This window comes from Vidua macroura, chromosome 1 (assembly GCF_024509145.1).
Source record: "Vidua macroura isolate BioBank_ID:100142 chromosome 1, ASM2450914v1, whole genome shotgun sequence".
Taxonomy (NCBI): Eukaryota; Metazoa; Chordata; class Aves; order Passeriformes; family Viduidae; genus Vidua; species Vidua macroura.
Genome location: NC_071571.1, coordinates 69,049,348 through 69,074,462, shown reverse-complemented (window position 1 = coordinate 69,074,462; position 25,115 = coordinate 69,049,348). Strand labels below are relative to the sequence as shown.

The 25,115-nt window shown below is 40.4% G+C and overlaps 1 protein-coding gene across 15 annotated transcripts in view; it reads left to right on the top strand.

Moving 5' to 3' along the window:
* The window catches only part of FARS2 (phenylalanyl-tRNA synthetase 2, mitochondrial), a 231,103-nt gene that overhangs the window by 156,979 nt on the left and 49,009 nt on the right, over positions 1-25,115 (top strand). Inside the window, exon 8 of one of the 15 annotated variants that reach the window (XM_053969902.1) lies at positions 18,677-18,748. The exons of 13 other annotated variants lie outside the window; for them this stretch is intronic. In XM_053969902.1, coding sequence (XP_053825877.1) covers positions 18,677-18,734 — 58 coding nt within the window. In that variant the 3' untranslated portion in view covers positions 18,735-18,748. Of the gene's footprint in view, positions 1-4,616; positions 4,908-18,676; positions 18,749-25,115 lie in introns of those variants that run through there. One more of the 15 variants, XM_053969893.1, reaches the window with a different exon arrangement.

Below are 25,115 nucleotides of genomic sequence, written 5' to 3'. Positions count from 1 at the left end.
ATAAGGAGGAAAAATTTCTCACCTTTACATCTGAAGAATTTGAGAGGTGACACTAATGGATTGTTGATAAGTGATGTTGTAGTCCTCTTGGTTTTTTCACCTGCAACAACAGTAAAAGAAATATTTTCTAATGTCCCATTAAAAATCAGTAATTCCAAGGAGATTATCTACTGCATTAACAAGGAATAATAAATGAAGACTAAAACATAATGGTTACTTTACCTTTCTTTTTAGAACAGGATGTGTGCAGATATGTAACTTTTGATAACTGATGATGTAAGCCACATAAGTAATTTTGTTTGATTTTTAAAGGCCTTGGAAGATTGACATTTTGAAAAGAGTTTTCTGCTTAGTCTTAACTCCTAGATAATCATCTTGTTATGGGAATGATACAGTGGCTTCTTTAATTCAGTGTTGCAGAAAAGCCTCTGGGCACGGAAATTAGCATAAGAGATCTTCAGCGTTGCTATGGATCTGTATGTTACAGATCTAGGTACTTGTAATCATTATCTTGAATTTTTAGTGAATCTGCTGTGGAGGATGGGAGAAAAGTGTCTAGGACTGGAAAAACTGCAGTGCTGCTGTTTTCAATGTTAATTACTTACAAGCAGCTTATTAAGTTCATGCTTGTATTTAAACACTTCTAGAATTTAAAATTCAGATTTTTTTAATACTTTAAAATACCAGTTTCATGAGGAATTAGGACATTAGTAGTCTTATTTTCCTTCTCAAACTGCTTTTCTTAGTTATTGGACTATAAAGATCTGAAGATAGAAAATGTTATACAAATAAAACTAATTTATAACACAAAAAGAGGTCTTTAAATTAAGATCCCTTATAGAGGCTGCCTGTGTAATACTGTGTAGTTGCCTTTTCTGTGGTTCAGAAACATTTCAAGATTTCACTGGGCTTTGGGCTGATACCCATTCTGCAGTATATTGCAGTTATGGTGTGTAATAGCAGTGAAAATGTATTTCTCTACAGGGAAAAGGAAAGTAAGGGCAGGAAAAAGCATGGGGCAAGCAATTGTTTAAGCAAGGAAGAGATGCCTGAAACCAAGTCAATCTCAATTACCTGCTTTGTAAGGTAATAATATTGAGAGAACTTCTAGGGAAGCGCAAGCAATTTAAAGATACAGCAGAAAGGAGTCTTATTGCTGAAAAGCACAAATTTAGGAGAATGCCAAGTTTCTGTGCCGGGGTAATTAAGAACTGTTCCAGCCTAAACGCATCTTAGGTAAACTTAACTGAGCAAAATCAAAACATGGCATTGAGGTAAACTGAGTAATGTGTGATGTGTCACACTGTCAGGGTTTAACTTCATCTAAGATGAATAATGCAAAACACGGCTGTAACACACCTGTTAGTCAGGTATATAAAGAATCAGCCAGCATATGTGAGGGAAAAGTTGTGACTTTTCTAAGTGCCAAGGAAACTGAGTGAAACTGTGGTGGTTTTGTAAGAACAGGAGCAGGCCATCTGTAAGACAAGCAGAGAAGAAGCGTCTCTTTGCAGTGAGCAAAATGTTTTCCCCAGTCCATCCTGTGTATTGCGGCTATTTTTGCTTGATGCATTAGCTTAAAACAGTTAGACTCTCGTACATTTGGATGGTGGAATATATTTCTCCATGCATGATGTGTGAAGTGAGTTCACTGTGACTTGCCTGGAATTCTCAGATGCCGCATGAGCCATGTAACCAGACACTGGAAGGCAATGGCACTGTTTTTGCTACCTGACTGAATTATTTCTTTCAAATCCTTGGAGATCTTTAAGGACCTTTAAGCATTGCTGTGCAAATACACAATGAGTGAGGATTTGTAGCTGACATTTTCCCCCTTGGAACATTTTAGTGAACAAACATTTGCAAAAAAAAAAAAAAAAAAAAAAAAAAAAAAAAAAAAAAAGTAATGTTTTGGACTATATTGATACTAAAAGAAGAAAAGAAAGGAAGAAAGGGGTGTTTCCCTTACTTTTTTTGCATTTTTTTATCCTTCATATCTTTAAGTTTAGGCCTTCTACTACTCAACTTGTCTAGCTGTCTAATCAATATGAATGACCTTCAGAAATTAAATCAGAAAGTAATCTCTTTCAGTAGTCAAGACTTCTCCAGTTTTGGATAGGAAACAGATTTCACAGGAAAAAAGAAAGTGTGGCTGAATGGCAGTCAAAAGGTGGAAAGATCTCTGCCTGCTATGAATAAGCAGATCAATGCAGAGAATCCCAGGAAGAGGGATTTATATTCCTTCATTCATACAGTTTTACGTTTTGGTGACATTCAGATAAGTACTGTGGCTGCACACATGCAGAATTTCAGGGATGGATTAATGCATATCTGGGCAAAGTAATAGAGGAAGTACTGGTTAATCACACATGGTAGGATATGTGATAGAAGTGGCACAAGACATTTGTGACCCACATTGTCCCTGATGAAGACAGAGAGAGATAAGAGTTCAAGGGTGAGAGCTTGTCCCCTACAATGCAGCACCAAAGACAGAATACAGAAATGCTGAGGTTGTCTATCTTTGCTTTGGGCAAGACCTGTAAGTTTTTCAGTTTAGCATGCCGTGTTTCTCTTGTGTAAAATATCTTGTGTGATCCCATCACATGTGGCAGCCTCACATGTTCATTCTGAAAATGTATTATCTGCGTTTTGCTGTGAGGTTATTTTTCTACTGGTCTTTCAAAGTTAGTTACTAATATTTCTGTTTTGTTAGAAAGATAAGGGAAGTAAGGAAAGACATGGCTCCACATCTTTCTTTGCAAGGAAGATACATAGGTAGACTGAAAAAGTTATACAAAATTGTAATCAAGACATACACTCTGTCCTCAGTGTACTTAAGAGGTAAATTTTTAATCAGAGCAACTAAAAATATTCTGAAAAGGCAGAGTGGAGACAGTAAGGGGGAAAAATTGATTTGCTGTGTTTTGACGGCTATGCTGTTAAAAATATAAGTGGGGAATAGGTAAGAAAGGATTTATTCTTCCCTTTGAGTCAATTACTTGCACACTTCTGGAGTGAGATCTGCACATTTGTCACAGTCTGTTGAATGAAGTGAGAGGAAATGTATTGGCTGCTGTGAAGGAGGAAGGTAGGTGCACTGTGGCACCATCTTTAGAGATTTTGGGAGTACTCAGATGACCTGTGTCTCTTCTTTTCCAAACAGTAAAAGGAAGAGATCTGACAGCAAAGAGTCAGATCCTATTGATTGCTGTGTTGTGTCAAAGCATGCCCTAGCTCCTTGTTAGTATATAGAAAATACAATGTGTAAGAACATCACTTTCCAGATGCCAGATTTTGCACTTTTCCTTATCTACATGGGGATAAAATCAAATACTTTTAGGTCTGGTTTATTCATTAAAGCTGGCTTGGTTTTGTCTTGCTTCTGGAATAGGTGAATTAAGCAGAATAATTCTTAAGTGCTGCTCGCTGCTAGTATTACGCAAATTAAAACAATCAAGTCAGTCCCCAAACACCTTGTTCTTCAGCCTGAGCACTTTACAATTTGCTGAGGGATTCTTTGAGATTACCTTTAACTGCTGAACTGGCAAAGTCCCAGCAGCATCTTCTCTGCAGAGAAAAACAACCCAGAAGCTGCTTTTGACAGTAGCTAGCAGAAGATTGGTTTTCAATTAATGAAACATGTTCTCCAGCTCTGGGTTTTTTCCCGGCCCTGCATTTGGTCACATGAATGTAAGACTGTAACATTTTTGAAACAGATTAACTGTTCATGGAAAAGGATCTGTCAGAGGACAGAGCCTTTCTTCAGCTGTCACAGTACAGCATAGTCACATAGTGGCTGGTTAAAACACTACAGTAGTACCCCCAGTCCATCTTCTCTCTTTTCCCTCTCTTGTCCTGACCAGGATCAATGCCACCTGGTTTTTCTTGAGAATAAGAACCTTTTCTGTCCTTCCTGCTGTAGTCATGCTGATGGCAAGGCTGTCTACATGTGTCAGAGCAATGCCAAGCACAAATACAGGCTGGGCAGAGAATGGCTTGAGAGCAGCCCTGCAGAGAAAGGGTGTTGGTTGATGAGAAGATTTTGGGTGTTGGTTGATGAGCTCCACATGACAGAGCACCGTGCACTTGCAGCCCAGAAAGCCAATTGTATCCTGGGCTGCATCCAAAGCAGCATGGCTGGCAGGGAGGGAGGGGATTCTGCCCCTCTGTTCTGCCCTTGTGGGACTCCACCTGGAGTGCTGCATCCAGCTCTGGGTCCCAACATAAGAAAGATGTGGACCTGCTGAAGCAAGTCCAGAGCAGGGCCACAAAGATGCTCAGAGGGCTGGAGCACCTCTCCTATGAAGACAGGCCAAGAGAGTTGGGGTTGTTCAGCCTGGAGAAGTGAAGACTCCAGGGAGATCTTAGAGCACCTTTCAGTACCTAAAGGGGGCCTGCAGGAGAGCTGGAGAGGGACTTCATACAAGGGCATGTAGTAACAGAACATGGGGTAATGGCTTTAAACTGAGAGAGGCTAGGTTTACATTAGAAGGAAATTCTTTGCTATGAGGATGGTGAGGCACTGGAACAGAGGTTGTCCAGAGAAGTTGTGGATGCCCCATTCGGAGAGACTGGACTGTTAATGGTTAACTCAAACAATCAACCGTTTCCCCCAGGTGCAGAGGGGCTGTGTATACCCATCACAGGAGGCTACAGCTGGGTGTTGAACAAGATAAAGGAAGAGGCTGGTAAGAGGCAAATCCTTGGAAGCGGGGAAAATGCTGTTTGTCATGCCAAAGTTCTTACAAGTGGCTCAGCTGTGAAAAATCCCTTCTGGAGTAGTATCAGGACATTCACAAATAGCTTGAAGGTATTCATCCCTGCTGATGTGCCATAATTGCTATAATGTCTTGGAAGGTGTCATAAACCATCAGACACTCCTGAAGTGTCCTCTGATCCAAAGTATTGCATGATCCAGTGTAAAACTCCCTACTCCAGGGGAGGTACCTGGGTGTTCTCACCTGAACCTGAGTGAATATAAAGCCATTGGACTCTGTTTTGTGAGCTTCCCCACCTCTGGTGGAGGTGACCATCCCCACTGGGAAGATCAGAAGAGGACCAATGGGATGCCATCAGCATCCACAGTGGTGATTTTTTTTTACTGTTAAGCTCTTTCTCCCTCCTCTCCCCACACCCTTTCCTATTTATTTGTCTCTCCCTCTCTCCCTCACAGTTACTGTTAAATAAAAATCTGTACTATTGACTATAGCATATTGTGTTGTTTGCTCCTTAATTCAGGCAGAAACATGTCTCTAATAATTTTAACAACCACATCTTAACACCATTCCTGGAAATATTCAAGCCCAGGTTGTATGGGGCTTTGAATAGTCTAGTCTAGTGGAAGGTGTCCCTGCCCATGGCAGGTGGTTGAGAACTAGATAATATTAAAATTCCTTCCAACCCAAACCATTCAGTGATAGTTTTATGATTCTTTTGCCTTGTGGGCTTCAGCTTAGGAGATGTGTGTGTAATGGAGTTTGGGTGCATTTCACTCCTGGTAAATGTGTGTATCAGGCATTCCCTGTGCCCCAGACCAACCCACCAGCCAGTGCTGTTTGATTGATTCACAGTCAGAGTGGCCCCAGCTGCTCTTCGGGCTCTTCCTCTTCATTGCCTTTTTCTCCTTAGAACAGCAGCTGTGTAACAATAGCGGCTCCATTCTCACAGCAGCCCCTCCTTGGAGGTGGTCAGGGACTTTCTGGCCAAATTAATTTAGAGTAAACACTAGGCTGCCCAGAAAGAGATGCTTTATGAAGACATATGGGTTGTGTTCATGTCCCAGCACAGCTGAGATAAGCTCTCAGGTGATAAGATTTTCATCCTGACTGCCTAAAGGAAATTTAAAGGAGCCAGGAGTTGCACTCCATGTCAGTAACTCCAAGGTAACCCTGCCATGCTGATTGATACATGGCTTCAGCAGATCTTGCACTCCCTGCTTTATAACAGTCATGATGCCCTGCTGTTCCCCACCAGGACTGAAACTGTTGGAGTTTAGCTTTCCCAGATATCCTGCACAGTGGCAAGGACATTCACGGAGCCCAGAGTACCCATCTGCTAGGGTTTGTTGGATTTTTTTTTTTTTTTTTGTTTTTTTTTTTTTGTTTTTTTTTTTTTTTTTTTTTGGTTGTTTGTTTTTTTTTTGAGGAAATGGGACTGAAAAGCTTTTAATTCTTCCTTTTCCTTCCCAGCAAAAACATTCCTGATTGAAATGAATGTAGAGAATCAATTGAGTAAATATGCACATATATTTGTTTAGAAAAGACTTTCAGATATTTTAGAAATTCTGAATTTAAACACCCTTGTTCCAGCTTTTTTGTAGGAAAAAATAGGGTGAAGTCAGAGACAGCAAAAATGAGCATGCACTTCTATAGCACAAGCTAGAAAGTATTGTTTGATATGGAAGCAGACCTTTGCAGTGCTATATTTGTTATCGATATATGTGTAGACTTGGAATCTGTCTGCATACTTTTGTTAAGTACCCTTTTCAAAGATTTTTAACTGCTTTTAAAGCCTACAGCTTTTGAATTCCAGTGTAGATTCAGATACTTAATTCCTTTGGGTTGCTTTAAGAGTCCCCCAAACAGCAGTTACCTATCCAAATCCAAGTGTCATGAAGAGCTATGAGAGGAATGAGAAGAGGAGCAGGAAAGTCTTTCCTGTAGATAAGGCAAGCACTTGGAACTGTTCTACAAAAAACCAAACCAAACCAAACCAACAAAAAACACTCCAAAATTTCTTGTTTTATACAAAAATCTAGTGAGTTTTGTGACTTATGTCATTTTACACAGCTTGTGACTGCTAGTTCAGATCTCTGATGCCAGTGTTTATTTGAACACCATCTAATTGTGGAAGAAAAAAAAAAAAGGAATAATCAGTTGACCATGATAGACAGATTCTACTTTCTTTGCTGTCCTCAGTGTTGAGACAGGCACCATGCAAATCGCTGTCCTTAATGGGTTCTTATTGAAGTCTGAAGTTTCTTTCAAACCACTGTATTCAAATCAATTGTGGGGCAGACAGTGTTCTGCTGTGCCATCCCTGGCTCTCTAGAGTCTTCACCAAGAGAATTGTCTTTACTAACTGAAAATAATTTACTACAAATGAGTGTCAGTAGGAGTCCCATTATTCTTTGGTGGGAGGCTGGTGGCTAACGCACAGGCTTGTGGGAGGATTGGTATTCAAGAAAGGAAAAGGATGAAGTAGCCACAGGTTCCCATTAGAGGATGGGGGAAACACAGCCCTTGAAGTGTGATGCATCACTGGTGATACTCCATAGGAAATGTAATCACCCTTCACAGGTAATAAGAGAGGTGAACTTAAGTACGTGAGCAACACAGAAGACAAGCGTCAAAGCCCTTATGTGTTCAGGCAGATGCAGAGGGTAGACTTGCTGTATAGAAAAGGGATCACTGGAGTCACAATGAATCATTTCTAAGAGGCTGCTCAGCTGAAGAGCTTAACTTTTCTTCATCATGTCAACCTGAAGTCAGCCATTCACCACCAGTTCTCAGATGCAGCCCAGAAATCTTTGCCACAATTCCCAGAGCACTTCACAGCAGGTGTCACAGGAATTAGCACGGTGATTTATTGACAAGCAGTAGGACGGTGAAAAATGGCTAAAGGAGTCAGCTGCCACAGGATGCACAAGGGATAGCAATAGGCTCATGAGTGCCTCTGAGTTCAGAGAAATCCTAGTGAATTGCTGACCATGTAGAACAGAGGTGGAGGCTACTTCTGTGCAGAACTGTTTTTCCTAGTCTGCGAGCATGCTAGAGTTTGAGAAGCATTGCGATAGATGTGAGTTGTTGGAGAGGGAAAGCTTTTGTAATCACATTTGTTAGATGGTGAGTATTATCTCTCTCTACTCACTAAAATTGTTTTCTCTGCCTGTGCTAGTGCTTTGACTGTCTGCTGCTGCCTGGGATGGCTCTGCTCTGCTGTCTGTCTGAGGGTGGGATTCCATACCCTTCCCCTCTTGTCTTGGTCTCTATCATTCATTCTCCCACAATAACAATACAGTCAGGGTGGAGCAGTCAGGGTGGAACTCAAGGTGGAGCAGTCCTGTCAAGGCCACTGGTGATGGATGACAACACTTCAGGCTGAGAATCCCTGTAAAGGAGTGTGGGTGAGGGACAGAAATGTGTTCTGGCTGGGTATCATGTCTGTACCTGAAAGTAGTTTTTCTTTAATACTGTAGATGTATCCTTCATGTAACTTTTGTCTCTCTCCTCCTAAATCAACTTTTAAATGAATGTTAGTGTGCAAATATGGCATATTTGTTTTCTGCACTGTCCGAGCTGTGTGGAGAAACAACACATCTGTAGCACATCCTGAGCTCTCTCAGATTCTCTTGAATTCTTGACTAGAGATCTGCATGGGAAGGTAGAGATGGCTCAGTTTGCTCATGGCTTACAACTATCTTTGTAGCCACAGTACCAAAGCAGCCACAGCACACTTTCCTTGGGATGATGAAGGACATCGCTGTCCTCTGTGTGTTGGGAATTGCATGTGTGTGATGCCTGCACATATTTGCAGTCACCACAAAGCCTTTCTCAGAACTGTAGAGTGGGATAACAAGGTGGTCTGGCCCCTATTTCTTGGACTAGATTCAGCTAAACATGCATACTATAAAGCTGCCAGGATAGGAGATGGGAGGAAAAAGTCCTTATATGCTTCCTAGTACTACACAGAAGAGTGATGGATATAGCACTAAATAATTAATCCTAGTTTTTATATTTTATGGATCCAGAACATATTTTTTGTAGGGATAAATAAAGCCCTACAGCTAGGAAGAATTTTCTTAACCTGAATCAAACCATTATGTAGCTCAAAGGTTGCTTATCTCCATACTGGGAAATGTCAACATTTAGGCTGAGGAAACAAAGTTTTCTTTAATTTCAGAACAGAAAAAATGTCAGGATTTCTGAAGAAGATCACAATATCTTCCCGTTGTTTTTGTGTTTGGTGGATATTTTATTTTAACCTACCAGTTAATTTTAAATAATTAATTTTAAAAAATTGCAGCCAACATCCTTGTCTCTGGGTAAATTGAAGGGAAATTCATGGTCCTGCACATCCCATAAGGTCTGTATATTATAGAGGTGGACCTGAGCTGAAAAATATACTTCTGGATGGTGACTGCTGCCATACCAAATTCTTCCAGAATTCGAGTTTCTGCCCCAGTTCTCTCCAATGCTGTCTGATAACATTAATATTAAAACGAACACCATGCAACTGATCTATTATTTATCAAGCATCACACAGAAATGCAAGGGAAGGGTGCCTTTTAAAAATCATTCTGAGGATGAAGAAAAGATTTCTGTTTAGTATTTTCATGCCTATTAGTACATATGTGGGACAGACGAATAGTAAGGAAATTAATTACTCTTCATTCTTTGTGAATGAACACCAGAAAGGAGATAGATTAAGACTGATTTAATGTAGTTCTTGTGGGGTTTTTTTTAATTACTTTGATATATGAAGGATTCATGGTTCTCAACTGAGATATTGCCACCCTCATCTTCTGGGCCAGTGACAAAGACTGAAATATTAAGTGATGCATCTGACAAGCCACAATGGAATTTTAACAGTTTAGGTCAGAACATTGCTTTCAGTTGTGTTGGGGAGATGGGATGTGCATTGGGAAAGTGGAGCTCAACTAGGATGGTGCAGCAGATACAAGTTATTCTTGAAGTCAATGGCTAGGCTCAATTACACAAAGCCAAGCATTTAATTGTGTCACGTAGGCAGACATTTTTCTTAGGGTCTGCTAATGCAGATATTCTTGGGTTTGGCTTTATAAAACGAGTCCTTATTTTCAGAGCTTTTAAGTGTTAGCAGCTCCCACTGAAATCACTGGGTACTGTGGGAATTCATTTTCATTGTAATTAGGAATAAAAAGAAGCATCCACAGGGAAATAATGTATGTGCACACATTCTGTGATAGCCAAGTAGCCAAAGGTGCTGCAAGTTTGATGGGCAAGAACTAAAATCTGTGACTGGTCAGACTCTAAAATGGAGGAAATGCTATGCTTGGTCCTGAAGAGTGCTTGTTTGTGACCCCAGCTGTGTTCCCATAGTGTACAGCCAACAGAGAGCAGCAGCACCCTAGAGAGATGCTGCAATTATGGCTATTAGTTTTAATTGAAGAACTGTGTCCTTAACTCAAAGCTTACAGGTAATTTATTAAGGTCATTAAAGAAGGTGTACACTGAAGTAAAGTCTTGCAGAGTACAACAGCAGAAAGGAAAATACCATACAGGGTGAAAACATTACATATTTTAAGCTCTGTATTATAGATTGTAAATGAAAAAGGCCCATAGAGCCTGTCATCCATGGTAAATTACTATTCCAGTGTATTAGTTTGTTCTGACACAGTTCCACCAGTTCCACGTAAACAGGCCATTTTGGTGCTGGAAAATCCGCTTACTAAAAAAAAGTAGACTTGAAAGAAAACTACGCTGTCCACAAGCCACCTGTAAGTGATATTGGCAAAGATTATATAATACATTTAGAGCACTTAACTTCCTTCACAATCAGGGTTGGCACAAGATGAGCCTCTTGAATGTCATCCCAAATAATTATTTTTTTTGAAAATGCAATCTGAAATTCTCAACAATTTATTTTTCTTTTTCCTGCTTATGATGGGGAATTTTCCATATTGAGGAAAGGGATAATATTAGTTCTTGAAGAACTTTTCTTCTTTGAATGACACTGAAACTCCCTGTGGCTTTCAGTGAAGCTGACAGTGCGACAGATGCAAAATCAGGACCTCAGATCTCCTTCCAAAGCCCACTGAAGTCAGTAGAAGCCATCCCATTGACTTATGTGGAGTTAGGATCAGGCTCTTTGTGGTTTCCTTGCTCATTAAAACCCAGTCTGTCTACAGAGAGCACAGAGTAATTTTTCTTCCGGGAACCTGGACTTTATTGCCAGTGAATTTGGTTCTACATTAAGAAATACAATGACTGTTGTTAGAAATGCTCTTGTTATTCAGGAGGGAGATGTTGATATTTGCTCAGTAAAGTGGTAGTTAATAATGAGATTTGCATTACAGTTGCATTCAGAAGTCCTTCCAGTTTTCTGGTATTTTGGAACTACAGGAGGCACCTAGATGTTGTAGGAATACACTTATACTGTGCCTAGCCACATTTTTATGCATTGTGAAAACTCTCAACTCTGACTGAAACATCAATCATCCCCAACTTTACTAAGGACAAATGAAAATATGGATTTATTATGAAATATTCTCATACTGCAACATCAGGCCAGTCAAGCATAGAAGATGAAAGAGCAGCTGAAGCTGTAACTAAGAATGTGGGGTATTCCTTACATATGGTAACATCAACACTTGCAAGCAGGGGGCTAGGAAGGAAAGGATGGAGGATGTAATCAGCCACTGCTGACCTTGCCTTTGCCAAGTTGGACTTTGACTTTGTATTGCAAGCACACCCTGGTTTATCTGGCTAGGAAATATCCCTTCATCATGTTGTTTGGTTTGCTGTTCACCATGGACAGGCATTTGGGGTGCTGGGAGGACTCTCAGCTTTTCCGTTACTGAAGGATAAAGAATGCCCTCTTCACAAAGAATCATATTACATTGTGTGGAGCCTGTCTTTAAAAGAAACGTAATTGCTTTGGAAGAGGATCTGTGAGTTTCCTTGAGTAGTGTCAGAAAGATGCAATCAGGGTGTTCTTGGGTTTGCTCTTACCTGTAGTTTTTTCCTGTGTCTCAAAAAAGAAAAGTAAATTCTAAGATGAATAACTTTTACATTAAACTAAAAGATGTGATGACAGAATGGAAAATAAACTCTCAGATTACTAAAAAAAAAAACAAAAAAGGGAAGGCCAGTTTGTCTAAGCATTACTAAGCGCTGCAACTGAGATTACAAAAAAATTACCTTCACTGCAGAAGTTTGATGCTCTAATCAAGGCTATTTGGTAACAGGCATGCCTTAAAGAATACACACATGCTTTCCAGGTGGAAGATGTGTCATGAAGCTCACACCTGTTGCCACCAGACAGTTCTGGTAGCAGAACATGGAGTGCTAGAGTGATCTGATGAGTGTCCCTCTAGCTGGGTGTCATGTAGCCAGCAGTAGCTCAGCTAGGTTGCTACAGAGGGTGGTGTATGAAATCCTTCCCTAAACTGTTAGGGAATGATCCAGAATGTCTGTAACCTCTGTTACAGAACATCTCCCTAATCCCCATCTGTTAGTGATTGCTTATAGTGGAATGGCAGGGACTGCTCATATACAAATCCAATTGCAGTTTAATCCTCTTGGTTCTTGTCATCACTAGTATTAGTATCACTGGCATTAAGTCCTAAAAGTTATCTACCTGTTCTTTTTAAAGTATCAATTTGAAAAGTGATTTAGTTCTGTTTGACTTTGTAGTAGGAGGGCAAGGAAAAAAATGCTTCTTAATTAACTTTCATCATACTGTGTCTATTTATTTAGTCCTGTTGTTCTTTCAGATAAACAGCCCTGATCTTGTCAGTCCTTCCTAATTCAGTCATCCTTCTTGACTAATAACTTTTGGTGTCTGACTCAAGGACCCTTTACTATCTCCATATATTTTTTAGATGTGGAGGTCAGAGTGAGCTGGTATCCATGGTATTGACTTTTATGCTGGCTTTTATGCTTTTATATTATAATATTTAAAGTATTTCATTTTTCTTGTTCTTTTTGGGAAGATTCCAACTTTTGCTTACTGTATTTGTGCTGAACAAAATTCTTGATCTGTTGGAAGATGGTGTGACAGGCTTTCCTGCATTGAACTCTCTTATTATGTTGCTGGATTTTATTTCTATCTATTTTTTGACAATAAGTTTTGTAATATGGTAATTTACACTTGTGTTGGTTTTGCATGGCCTGTTTTTTGGTAGTGGGAGGGCACAGAAGTGGCTTCTGTGAGAACCTGCCAGAAGCTTCCACCATGTCCAGCAGAGTCATTCCTGATGGCTCCAAAGATGAACGTACTGCTGGCCAAGGCTGGGCCAATTAGAGATACATATTTAAGAAGAAAATCAAAACAAAGTTGGGGAGCAACATGCAGGTACCAAGGGCAGTGCAGAAGGAGGGGAGGAGGTGCTCAGGTGCCAGAGCGGAGATCCCTCTGCAGCCTGTGGTGCAGACCGCGGTGAAGCAGCTGTGCCCCTGCAGCCTGTGAGGATCCACAGGCGATGTAGAGATCCATCCATAGCCCATGGAGGAATCCGTGCTGGAGCAGGTGAATGCCTGGAGGAGGCTGTGATCCTGCAGGAGACCCAGTGGAGAGAGGGGGCCCTACTTCCAGGCTGGAGAAACCTGTCCTTGGAGAACTGCACTGTGTGGAAAGAGAGACCCACAGTGCAGCAATTCTGGGAGGGCTGTTGCCTGTGGGATGGACTCACACTGCAGCAGTTTGCAGGGAGCTGTTGCTCATGAGATGGAGACACATAGGAGAAGTTCACAGAGAACTGTCTCCCGTGGGAGAGACCCCACAGTGCAGCAGGGGAAGGACTCATCTCCCTGGGCAGTGGTAGAAGCCTTGGGTGATGAACTGACCATAACCCCCATTCCCTGTCTCATTGTGCTGCTTGGGTAGGAGGTACAGCTGGGAGGGAGGGAGGGGTGGAGGAAAGGTGTTTAAGGGATATTTTTACTTCTCATAATCCTGCTCTGATTTTGATTGTAATAAATTCACTTTATTTCTCCAGCTGAGCCTGATTTGCCCATGGTGGTGTTTAGTGAGCGATCTCTCCTGGGCCTTATCTCAACTCACGAACCCTTTGTTAAATTTGCTCTCCTCTGTCCTGCTGCAGAGGGGAGTGAATGAGCAGCTCTTGTGGGTGCCTGGCATCCAGCCAGCATCAACTCACAACAACACTGTTTTTTTTACCAGTGTTTCTAGTCTAAGTCAAAAGCTGGACTAGATGTTGGGATCAAGAGATAGGAGTAAAGAAAAAGCCACCACTCATCTTGGGTAATTGCCTCTGTTCTGTAACAGAGGTATCATTGCCTCAAGTATTTGGGAGTTTTTCATTTATTGTCAACAAATGATTGTGCTATACTTGGAGTGCTCTGTTGTGAGGTCATTTTTCTTTCAGACTTTGTTCCTGTGTATGTAGAAGTAATCACATGGGATTTTTTTTTCTCTGATCATTTCAGTGGTGTGTTTGCAACAGGCTGAGAAGCACTATTTAAATCTGGTAGCAAATAATAAAATTTATTAACCTGACACTTTTTCAGAGAAATTCCTGGTACTTCTTTAAGACAACCTAAGACCTTTTATCCCAGTGCTTCCTGAGCTCAGACTGGCTCCTCAGTTGCAGTAGTGCCTATTCGGGTGCTTTTTCCCCTGAAATTCCACTGAATTTCTGCTGAGGTGCAATGTTTTAATGCCCCAAAATAGCAACTAATGATAAGAGCTCAGTAAAAACAGTGCTTAACATACCAAAGCAATTTTTCTTCTGGCCTAGAAACATTTAAGAGAATTCAGTTTTCTGACCACCTCAGATTATCCCTTTGTCCCAGTATGGAGTCTGTCTCTCCGTATTTTGCTACAGAGTTTCTAGCAGCTGATCCTCCCATGCTGCTCACCAGGCTGTGGCTGCAGATCCCATCAAGGAGGAGTCTCTACCAAACACTTTTTTGTTAGGTTTGACTACAGTATCAACATAGCAGATGTTGTCAAAGTAAATAAAATAACCTCAGTAAATTGTCTGCAAAGCCCAACCTGTTCCACACAAGTTACTTTAGTCTTACTTTATCTATAGCTCCAAAGTCTCTCTGAAATTACCATTCTGTGGCTTTTCCCAGTGAGTGGCACAAACACCTGAGCAGCCAAAGTTGCAAAGGCAGCTTAATAGTTCCTTTTAATTTTTAAGTAATTAGCTCGGTGAGCTAAATGCTGTTCTTTTAATAAGAGTTAGAAAATACTATACAAATTCTGCTCCTGCTTTCCAGGGGGCTTTAGTTTAAGGTACACTGGTGTTTGAGCTCCTATGTTTTGAAAATGTGTGGCCACTTTCTGAGCATGTGAAGAAGCTCAACTGAGTTGCAGCTGAATCTAAACTCTTCTACTGGCTCTCACAATTCCTAGCAGTGCTGAGATAAACCCATTTTGGGATTCTTCTTTGCACTGCTTTTTAAGATGAGGGTGTACTCCCTCCTTACTGAGAATGTTTTTGTGTATTTTAAGGTTTTCTTTCTCAGCATTAGCCTTTGCCTGTTTGTCTGTCTATTCCCCTCCCCTTCCTCTCCCCCCAGTTTTCATTTTCAATTATTTTTGTTTATGTTGAACTTCTGCCTGCTCAGCTGCAGCAGAGCTCAGTTTTGGCAGCCCGCCTTGTGGTGTGCAATCCTACAACTTCTGCTGCTGAGCAGCATGTTGGAAATCACTTTGAAATAAATCCATGTTGGACCAAAAGCAGCATCTTTGTTGTTACCCCCTCAGAATAGTTTGGTGCTATAATTGGAATTCTCATTTGAAGTAAATAAACATCATGTCAGATCTATAGACAGATCTGGATGTGCAGTCAGTGAGAGAGGGATGTGTGCATACAGCCCTCTCTCTGGAAGAGAGATGCATTTGCAAAGCATGCATGGCACTTCTGATGCCTTGGGGCAAGTTAGTGCTGGAGGGTAGCCCCAAATCCCCATTGGGCCATCTTGAGGTCTGTCAAAAGAAATGTTTGCTTCAGTGCTGCTCTTGACATGAATGTGGCCATAAGCCTCGTGTTGTTTCCATTCTCTTATTTGGAAAGGTAATACTCAAGCAAAAATAGGAGTCTGTTGATCCACCATGCTACTGATGCTTTACCAGTCCTTGGATGGCATGTAGGAAGGGAGATGAGGCTGTGGGCTTTCATGGTTCCCTCTTGTGTGTAGGCTGATCACTCTGCACAGTCTAGGATTTCCATTTCAACAAGGATATGGAGGAAATTCAGAGAAAATTGACAGGAATAGTCAGAGCAAGGGTATGACTGAGAAAACCACTTCTGGTAGAGACAGTTTGGTAGGTAAATAGAGATTTAGAAAATTGTGGGTTGGTTAGAGAGCATGGGTAGAGAAGGATGGTTTCATGGCTTTTAGTACAGAAGGCAGCGTGCTTCAAGTGAAACTGCTAGGAACCAGCTCCACAGCAAGGAGGAACTCTTTGCAGGAGGGTGATAGAGATGCCAAAGGCTCATGTGGGAGACTGAGTTAATGTAGAGGAATATATTGACACATGAAAGACACACATAAGGATCTCAGAAATTGTGTTGAGAATGGTTTGGAGCTCAGAGAGGCGTGTGCTAATACACATGGACATTGGTTCCATTTCTAGCTTCAGATATCCAGTCCTCAAGACTGTTTAAAAGGGCATGGTCTGATGGAGTGTCATGATTTGGCACTGGCCAGATGCCAGCCACCCACTAAAGCTGCTCACTCATCCTCCCCTGCTGCAGGTGGACAGAGGAGAGAAGATTTAACAAAGGGTTCATGAGTTGAGATAAGGACCAGGAGAAAACACTCCAAGGGCTCAAATTAGAGATATAAAGTGAATTTATTGCTAACAGAATCAGAGCAGGATAATGGGAAGTAAAATATGCCCTTGAAAAAACCCACCTTTTTTCCCTCCAACCCCTCCCTCCTTCCCACCCGCAGCACAGGGGTACAGGGGCGTGGGAGTTTGGTCAGTTCATCACCTGTGATTTCTCTCACTGCTCAGGGAGAGGAGTCCTTCCTCTGCTGCACCGTGGAGTCCCTCCCACAGGAGACAGTGCTCTGTGAGCTTCTCTGACGTGGCTCCATCTCATGAGCAGCAGTCCTCCCAAAACTCCCTCACTGCAATATGAATCTGTCCCACGATTCCCTCCCAAAACTGCTGTGGCATGGGCGCCTCTTCCACGGGGTGCAGTCCTCCAAGGACAGGCTGCTGATATTCTTCGTTGCAGACAGGGCAAGGCTATGTACACTTTGGTCTGGCCCAAAAAAGCTGTTCATATCCTCTTGTATGGTGTGATTCAGTAACTTGAAATTGTTTTTTTCCAGGGCTTTGAAATCTGGGCATTTTTGCTGCAGGCTGCTGCCCATCTTTTCCCTGTATCCTCATATTTGGTTTTGATTAAAAAAAAATAAGATCTCCTGAAACCTGGTTGCATTAAAGTATGGTGTGTAAAAGCAGTGTTTAAATCCACTTTGTACTTCTTTAATTGAGAAATGCCTACAACGCAGAGACTTGAAATTGTTTTTTCAAGCCAAGCACATGGTTGCTGTTTGTCTGTCACACCAGCAATGGTTCCAAGTGTTTTTGTGAATTCAGTCAAATACAGTCTAGTGCAAGCCAGAAAAAGCAAGAGATGAGAAGGTACTGATGAGATAAATGTGAGGTGGGGAAGACCTGCAGCACAGCTCATTTGCAATCAGCATCTTCCCACTTCCCTGTTGTCTGCCTGTCCTGCAATGTCAAAGGAGGCAGAAAGACTTTGGTTTGAAAGGATGCTAAAAATGGGTGTAGAAAGCTGTCAAGGCTACAAACAGAGACTTGTCTGTGGTGGTGGCAGAGGAGGAGCATGTCATGCCTTGCAAGCTTCTGAGGAAGGAGCCATTTAGCACAGCTTGATGGGAATGGGGTGATGGCAGCGTTTGAGATTAGATGGGGGAGTAAATGATGGATGAACTGCATCACCCAAAAAACACTATACAGCTGTCATGGCTGTGTCCTCAGGATGAACAGCTGTTATAACAGTGTGTAGTTATCCCTACACTGTCCCTTTTTCCTCCCCAACACTTCGCTTCCCATTGCACTCCTGTTGCTCAGTGATGCAGTAGTAACTATGAAAAAAGATGAAATGGCAGAGATTGCATTTAAAACATAACTGGAAATCCTTTTGATTTTTGCTGTGTTTTAGTTGGTTGTTTTTTCTAAGAATCACTTTTCATTTCAGTTTCTCTCTAAACATCCAAATGGGCTTGTGCATTTCTTGAAAATAATAACATTACTGAATCAGTGAGGTTTTTTCCTGCTGCTTTATCTGATGAAATTCCTTCTTCTCCTTTAAAGTATTAGTGATTCATATCCAAACATTCCTGAGGAACTGGGAATATTGGTACTGGCATTGGAAAAAAAAAAAAAAACTCCAGGAAGAGGCTTACTGGCTTCTTCAAACATTGAATAAACCCACAGCTTTCAGAATTTATAAGATGAGCCTTTTAGAATTGGGTCACTTTCTATATTGCCTCTTTTTGATCTGAAAGAGGGGTACTTTGGGGACCTTGCTGAATTGTTTGTCCTAGAAAGGTGCCGCAGGATTTGTGCCAGACTGCTTTTCCCTGCAGTGGTCTGCAGAATTCAGTGTCTGGAAGCACAGTAGGGGTGGATACAGAGGTAGTTTTGTTCCTTGTGATTTCTGGACCTCTCTCCCAGGGACCTCTGTTCCCCTGACTGTTGTCCATGTGGTCGCTCAGCTCCTTATTCATTATGGTTTCAAAAGCTGCTGGCTTTCTGATAACATTTCTTATACAAGATCCAAAGATCTGCAAGCCCTCCATCCCACTAGAATCAACCCAAAGGGAGGCCCATAGTCTATAGCTTGACTTCACTTTGTGCTTCACTTTGGGCTTGCTATTTTAACCACTGCTTCACAGATGAGTGATCCACTGCTTGGTGCTCTCAATCTGAAGGAAATCTGTTTCTGACATCACCTTAGGTGCAGTCCAGGTGTGAGGATGCTTTTTCACAATTTCCTGTGCAACACTATTGCATAGAAAACTACAGAGCCACCTCTGATGCCTGGAAACTTGGGTAGGTGTGATTTTGAAACAGAGACTATGTGTGAGTGAAAATCATGGAACTGGGAGAAAACAAGGCTGAATAAGTTTTTTCTGTAACATTCCCATGAAATTGTCTAGACAAAATAATCTTTCCAGGCAGAGCAAAATGTACACAGCAAAGAAACCCCCAGATTTATACACCATGAATTTACATTTTACAGTAAACTTCTGTATTACATTTTTTATTAAATTGCGGACTCTTTAAAGTGATTATCTTTGAACATTTATACTTTTCTATAACTTGATCATTTTTGTACCTAATAAAATTCTGAAGAATTTGATGTTATTTCTTAGTGCTTAGAATTGTATTGCCCAGTATTGCCATTAAAGTAAGTTGTTTAAACTATTCAAACTCTTTATGCAAGTTTCTTCTCTTCACTCTTCTTCAAACCTAGATAAATTCCCTCTTTCCAGAAAACCTGTTGTTGCAGAAGGCATATACTTCTGTCCCTGCCTGACTCATTTGCCAGCCTTTCCCCTGCCCAGAGGCTACAGACCTGTTCTCATTTTGGCTCTGTTGTCCTACCTTCTAAAAGCAGAGTTGACACTGATTTCAGGCCTGATCTCTCAGGTTTTTATCCTGTCTGCTCTCAGAAACCGCTGAGGATCGAGATCATACAGCCTCTCTGGGCAAACTGCTCTACTCCTTGCCTGTCCTCATGGTGAAAAAGTCTTTCCAGATACCTGACCTGAACCTCAGTTAATTTAATCCAGTCTCCATCTTCCTTGCATTCTCCATCACTATCCAGTTTGTTTCTATATTAATTTATTTGCCTTTCATGCTGATCTCTGTGTCCAGTTATCTGTGGAATTTTCTCTGCAGTCAATATTTTTAATCAATTAGATCAGTCCATCATTACAGTGCACATCTTAAACCTAGAAAGAGCTGAATGGAAATTGAAATGCCTGTTAGTTTAATGAGATGAAAATGAAATACTTGACCAGAGTGTCCTTTCTTTGGAAGAGTTTGTTTTGTTTGGGCATGGGATCATCTGTGTCCTGGTTTCACTGTAGGTGGAGAAGGTGATGGTGACGAAAATGAAACAGGAGCCCAAATGGTATAAAAATGAGGGGTATGAGAGACAAAGGCACATGTTTAATTTCTCAGTAAGGCTGAAGTTTTATTCAAGGACTAGACGGATGCAGTTGGATCGGGCAATCCATAATACAAATCCTCTACCATCCTGAACAGAGTGACAATAAACAGAGTGACAATACCAGTTTAGTCTTTTGGAGAGAATAGCTTAGCATTTCAAGTAATTTAATTGTCTTTAATCGTGCAGTCAAAGTGTATCAATCAAGTGTGAAAAAGGGCTCAATAAATTTAATCATGAAACACTAAATTATGGAAGGATGATAGGTTTAATTTTGTCTTTTATTTATTTTAACAACACAGAGAAATCTATTGATTATGATGCTCAGGTAATTCCTTACCAAAGTGATGAATTTAATGGCACGTGATTTATTGTGTTTTCTACTTGAAAAATATGTTACATGTGCGAGAAAAAAAAAAAAACTTTTGCTATTTTTTCGATTTTCACTAGCAATCTATTTTAAAATGGAATCAAGAGACACTCTTGTAAAGCTGGGCTCTTATATTATCCAGGGTCAGATTTCTTGGTCATTTTAAGCACAGTTGAGAATCTACCAGCAGCATTATCTCTACTGTCATTTTATTTCAGCTTTTTTTAAGTATCTCTGCGTGTAAGTGTTTTAATGGGAGAACTTGCTTGTGATGTTTTGTCTTCAGATTTTTCTTCCTCAAGGGAAGCCTGTTAGTCTTTTAAAATGACATTATAAGTTGCTTAATAACCAGCTTGGGAGTTGGAAGAAATCTGTGAGGAATGCTGGAAGGAGAAGAGACCTTTTGAGGAGCAATTTACTAGCTGTTTGTGGAATGCTGAGTTAATATAAAGCTGTATTACTATTCTACCAGTGCTAATAATGCATAAAATTATTCTTCTGTATTGCATTTTTAAAATAATCTATGTAAGCATATCAGTCTTCACAACATCCTGTGAGAGAGATAACTATCAACATTATTCTAATTCTCATCGTGTATTAAATGAGAATAAAAACTGTTTCAAATGGAGAGCTCAACAAGAGGAACACCAGCATGTTTCCTACTAAAAGTCCTGTAGCAGGTTTTGTTGATCATCCCATACATCTTTCTCAAGCCAGTTGTTATACTTTACTTTTGCAAAAACACCTCTTATCATTCTAATTTGCAAATTTCCTATTTTGCTGAAAATTATAGAATGGCCCATGTTGGGTTCAATGTTTTGTGGAAAAGGAAGCCTAGATGAGGTTGTCTAGCACCCTGTCCAGTCATGTCTTGGAAACCTACAGTGATGAGATGGCTTTACCATGCCTCTGGGGAAATTATTCCAGTAAATGGTTGTTCTCAATGTAAAAATGCTTTCTCATATCAAAGTGAATGATCTTGATAGGAGATCAAAATGTACTTCAGATGGCCCATAAATGGTTATACAGTAGATGGCTGCATAAGAGAAATGTATGTGTATGAGTCCATCTGTCTTCCCATGTGATGAAGGGAGACAGAAACCACTGTGCACTTGCTGTCCACAGGTTTTCTGGCTTGCAGCTTGCATTTTGGTTGTTCTCTCCTTTCAGGCTTCTGACCATACCCAGCCATATTCCTGAACTTGAATCTCAAACTTAGGAAAAGCTACTGCATTTTTGTCAAGTTCTTGATTTCATTTAGCACCAATCCACATGATCAAATGGGGGTTTGGTTATGTAGGCAGTGTAGCTTGGTTATGTAGGCAGTTTAGTTAAGCAGAAGATGAAAATATATTTACTGCTCTAGTAAGAAGAATGGCTATTGACTTAGTACTGTTATAGATACACCTTATTGACAAAGGTCTCGATCTTGCAAGAAATTCAGCTGAACTACTGCAGAAGCACTGTGCAAAATCCTTTAGTGGCATGGGGAAGGAAGAAGCTTACAGTACCTTTAAAGTTATGAAATGTTAATTGGTGACTCACAATGCTGAGGTTTCTCTGGTGCTTTTTTGTATTCTGCATCTGCCTGGGTATGTTTGTTTCTGTGAACCATGTAAACTATGCTATTTCATGCATAAAAGCTTTGATTTAAAGGGCTCAAATAATTAATGGCTATACTGCCTACTCAACAACCTATCAAGCTATTGAAATATACTCTTTTCATTATATATTACCTTATTTTAATCAATTTCTAGCAAGTACACGTAACTTGTATAGAAAAAATAAGATTATTTTAAAAATTCTTTATGCATTTTTCTCTCTGTATTGCTGACCCAGCATGCCCCTACTCCACTACCAGCTCACACTGTCCTTTCTCCTCTTGGCTCCCCCTTCCTCACTGCAAAAGTGGGTTTGTTTACCGAGGCTCTTCAGCTATCAAAAATTCTCTCTTATGACTTCTTCCCCCTCACAGCCTTTGAATAACACTTCATCTCTAGATCTTATTTTAAAATTCTTGTTTTCTTCAGTTACAATGGTGCTTTTAATTGTAAATGGTGGTATTTAATAAAGATTACTGCTAAATGAAAAAATAATGATTTTATTTATTAATTCGGGGCCAATTAGACTCTCAGGTGTGATTCTGTGATTACTATTACTACTTTGAGTGAGACTTTAGTTCTGTGTTTAATTTTATTAAGAAACATGCTTCTCTTCTCACTTGGGCTCCTTTAATAGTTGAATAATGATGCAATGAGTCATTTTTATATTAATCCACTCTGTCCAAGTCAGATCACAAATTTGGAAACTGTTTTACTGCAGAACATGCACTGCTGGGGATAGTCTGTACTGCAGACTTTCCAGGGATGGGATTGCTAGTCCTGTGCTCAACCTGCAAAGCCTCCCTTTTCTGGGGAGATGGCCAAGGCAGCAGTAGATTTATTCCCCATGTTTCCTATGCAGTGAATCTCCCTGTTACAGGAGAAAAGGAAAAAAGGTTTATACACTTGATAGTCTTCTGCCATGGTTTGTGCCTCTAGGACTTTTTTCAGTACTGTGGATGGCATCAATGTCTGTTTCTTGAATCTTTTTTTGGACGTGTATTTCCCTGTTCATGGCCTAAGACAGATCATAGTTACTCAGGCAGCAAGATTCAGTCCTGACAAGCTGTTTAAATCCATAATACTGTATGATTTTCAAAACCATTTTGGTCTGCCTCAGTTGCAAATTTAATTTATAGCTAATTAAAAAAAAAGTAGGCAAAAGGCAGAAGTCTTGGTGCTCCTTCACCTTTTACTTGCCTTTCTGTTCTTTTTATTTGTACATATATGTCCTAAAATAAGATTCTGTTTCTGCTGCTCATCCATGAGGCACTCATGAGATTCTGACTTTGAAATTTCACTTTCCTTTGTTCTGTAGACAGTGGTAGGCATTAGACTAAATCAAGGCATGTTCAAAGAAGGTTGTGTCTTTACTCTGAAAGTTTAATCTCCATTTTCAGAGGAGATTTCCTATGTGGTATGATTTGCCAGCCAGTTTTATCAACAGATTTTTTTTTTTTTCCCAGAACTCTTTTACCACGGCCCTCCAAACTTAGCATGTGTTTTTTGAGAGTCTTGACAACTTTAAAATTCCAAGTGTGAAAGTACAGATTCAATTTTCTAGAATCTTGGCTTGCTGTTTGTCTGACTTGTGTTCCTTAAAAATAACTGAATATGAAGGCTCTTAGTTCAGCCTTTTTTTTTTTTTTTCTTGAGGTGTTAGACTGCAAGTATTTTCTTCAGAACTTAAGAGAGGATCTTTGATGATAAAGACATAATCAAAATTTGGTTAATACTGCCACATGCTTTACCGATTCTGCTAAATGAGAGCTTATTATGCTACAGCTGCTTAACTTCCTTCAGCAAGTGTTAAATGCACTCCTTTCTTATTTCAAACTTCACCTGTCTTTCATTATGACAAATTTAAACTTCCATTTAAAATGATACCAATTACTTTGGTGAGTTTCTTAATAAAATTTGCAGTAGACATTCTAGTAAGAATTATGTGTGCCTTCCTTTGACAAACTATATAATATGCTTTTCATTTTATATCTGCTTCTTACTTGAAAATGCCTCATCGGATAATTTCAATCTGTTTTCTTTACCAAATCACCAATTAAGAATTTTAGATTACATAGGATTGGAGGGGAAAAAAAAATAAACCAGACCACGACATGTGACAGTATCATCGTCTGTTATTTTCCATCTTACCAGAACTTGACTCACCTACTGCCGAGCTGAGATTTATATCCGCAGCCCTTGCTTGGCAGTCAGTCTCTAAAGGACTCTGAGGGGAGCTCCAGTGAAGCCTTTGCCGGGGGCTGCAGAGCCTCCTTCCCAGCTGCCAACTCTGAATCCCAGGGGGGTGAGGAGTGATGCCTGAATGAAGCCAAGCTCTGCTCATATCAAACTTGCTACATGCAAAAGCATGTAGCAAATCCATGCAGTGGCTCCAGCCTGCAGACCTCTGCACATGTTAGTTGATACGCAGTTATCACCTTTCCGTCCAGTCCTCCAAAAATTGTGTGTGCAGGCTGCATTCGTGAGTAGTTTCGCATAGTTCAACATTCTTCGGTTTCTCTAATTTCAGAAATCTATAAATCAGACAGCTCAAGGGTAGGTAGCTGGTAATATCAGGCTGCCAGCATAGGCCTGTGTGGCAGAATGACCTGTTTGTTGTAAGCCTTATTTCCATTTGATGATTTACTCCCTAATTTTACAGGAAACATTTTAAAATATATAGACATATTCTAGCTGGAATTTCACTTCTGATTATGATCTTATTCTAAGGTTTAATCTTATTTAGTCTGTGCACGTAGTCTTCAGTGACAACTGTTTGGAAAACTGTTATTAACCCAAAGATGCCTTTTAAAATTACATATTCCAGCTGGCTTGCAGGGAACACACCAATCAGTTGGTGAACTTGCATAAAAACATGCATTTTGAGATAACCAGTTCAGATCCAGTGCTAGATGAGGGCTCTGGGAGGGTGAGGAGGTGCAATTTTCTTTATCCATTAGAAAGCAGTCAAATTTTGAAAGCATTTATCTGTTTTGAAGCTGCATCATTAAAAATTGGTGCTCAAAATAAAAATCTCTCTTGCTTCATTACATGGACCTTGTAATGTAAATATGTGGTGGCCAGTTGAAGTCGTAGGGGCAGCTGAAGGTCAGACACTGATGCCTTAACTTTCCCCACTGAGTGAATGCACTAGAGCACTGATGGGTGAAGAAATATTCCACATGTGGAAGAGCATTAGAATGCATCTCTGTAAGGGCTTGGCTTTGAGAAGATGGTCCTGAAATATTAG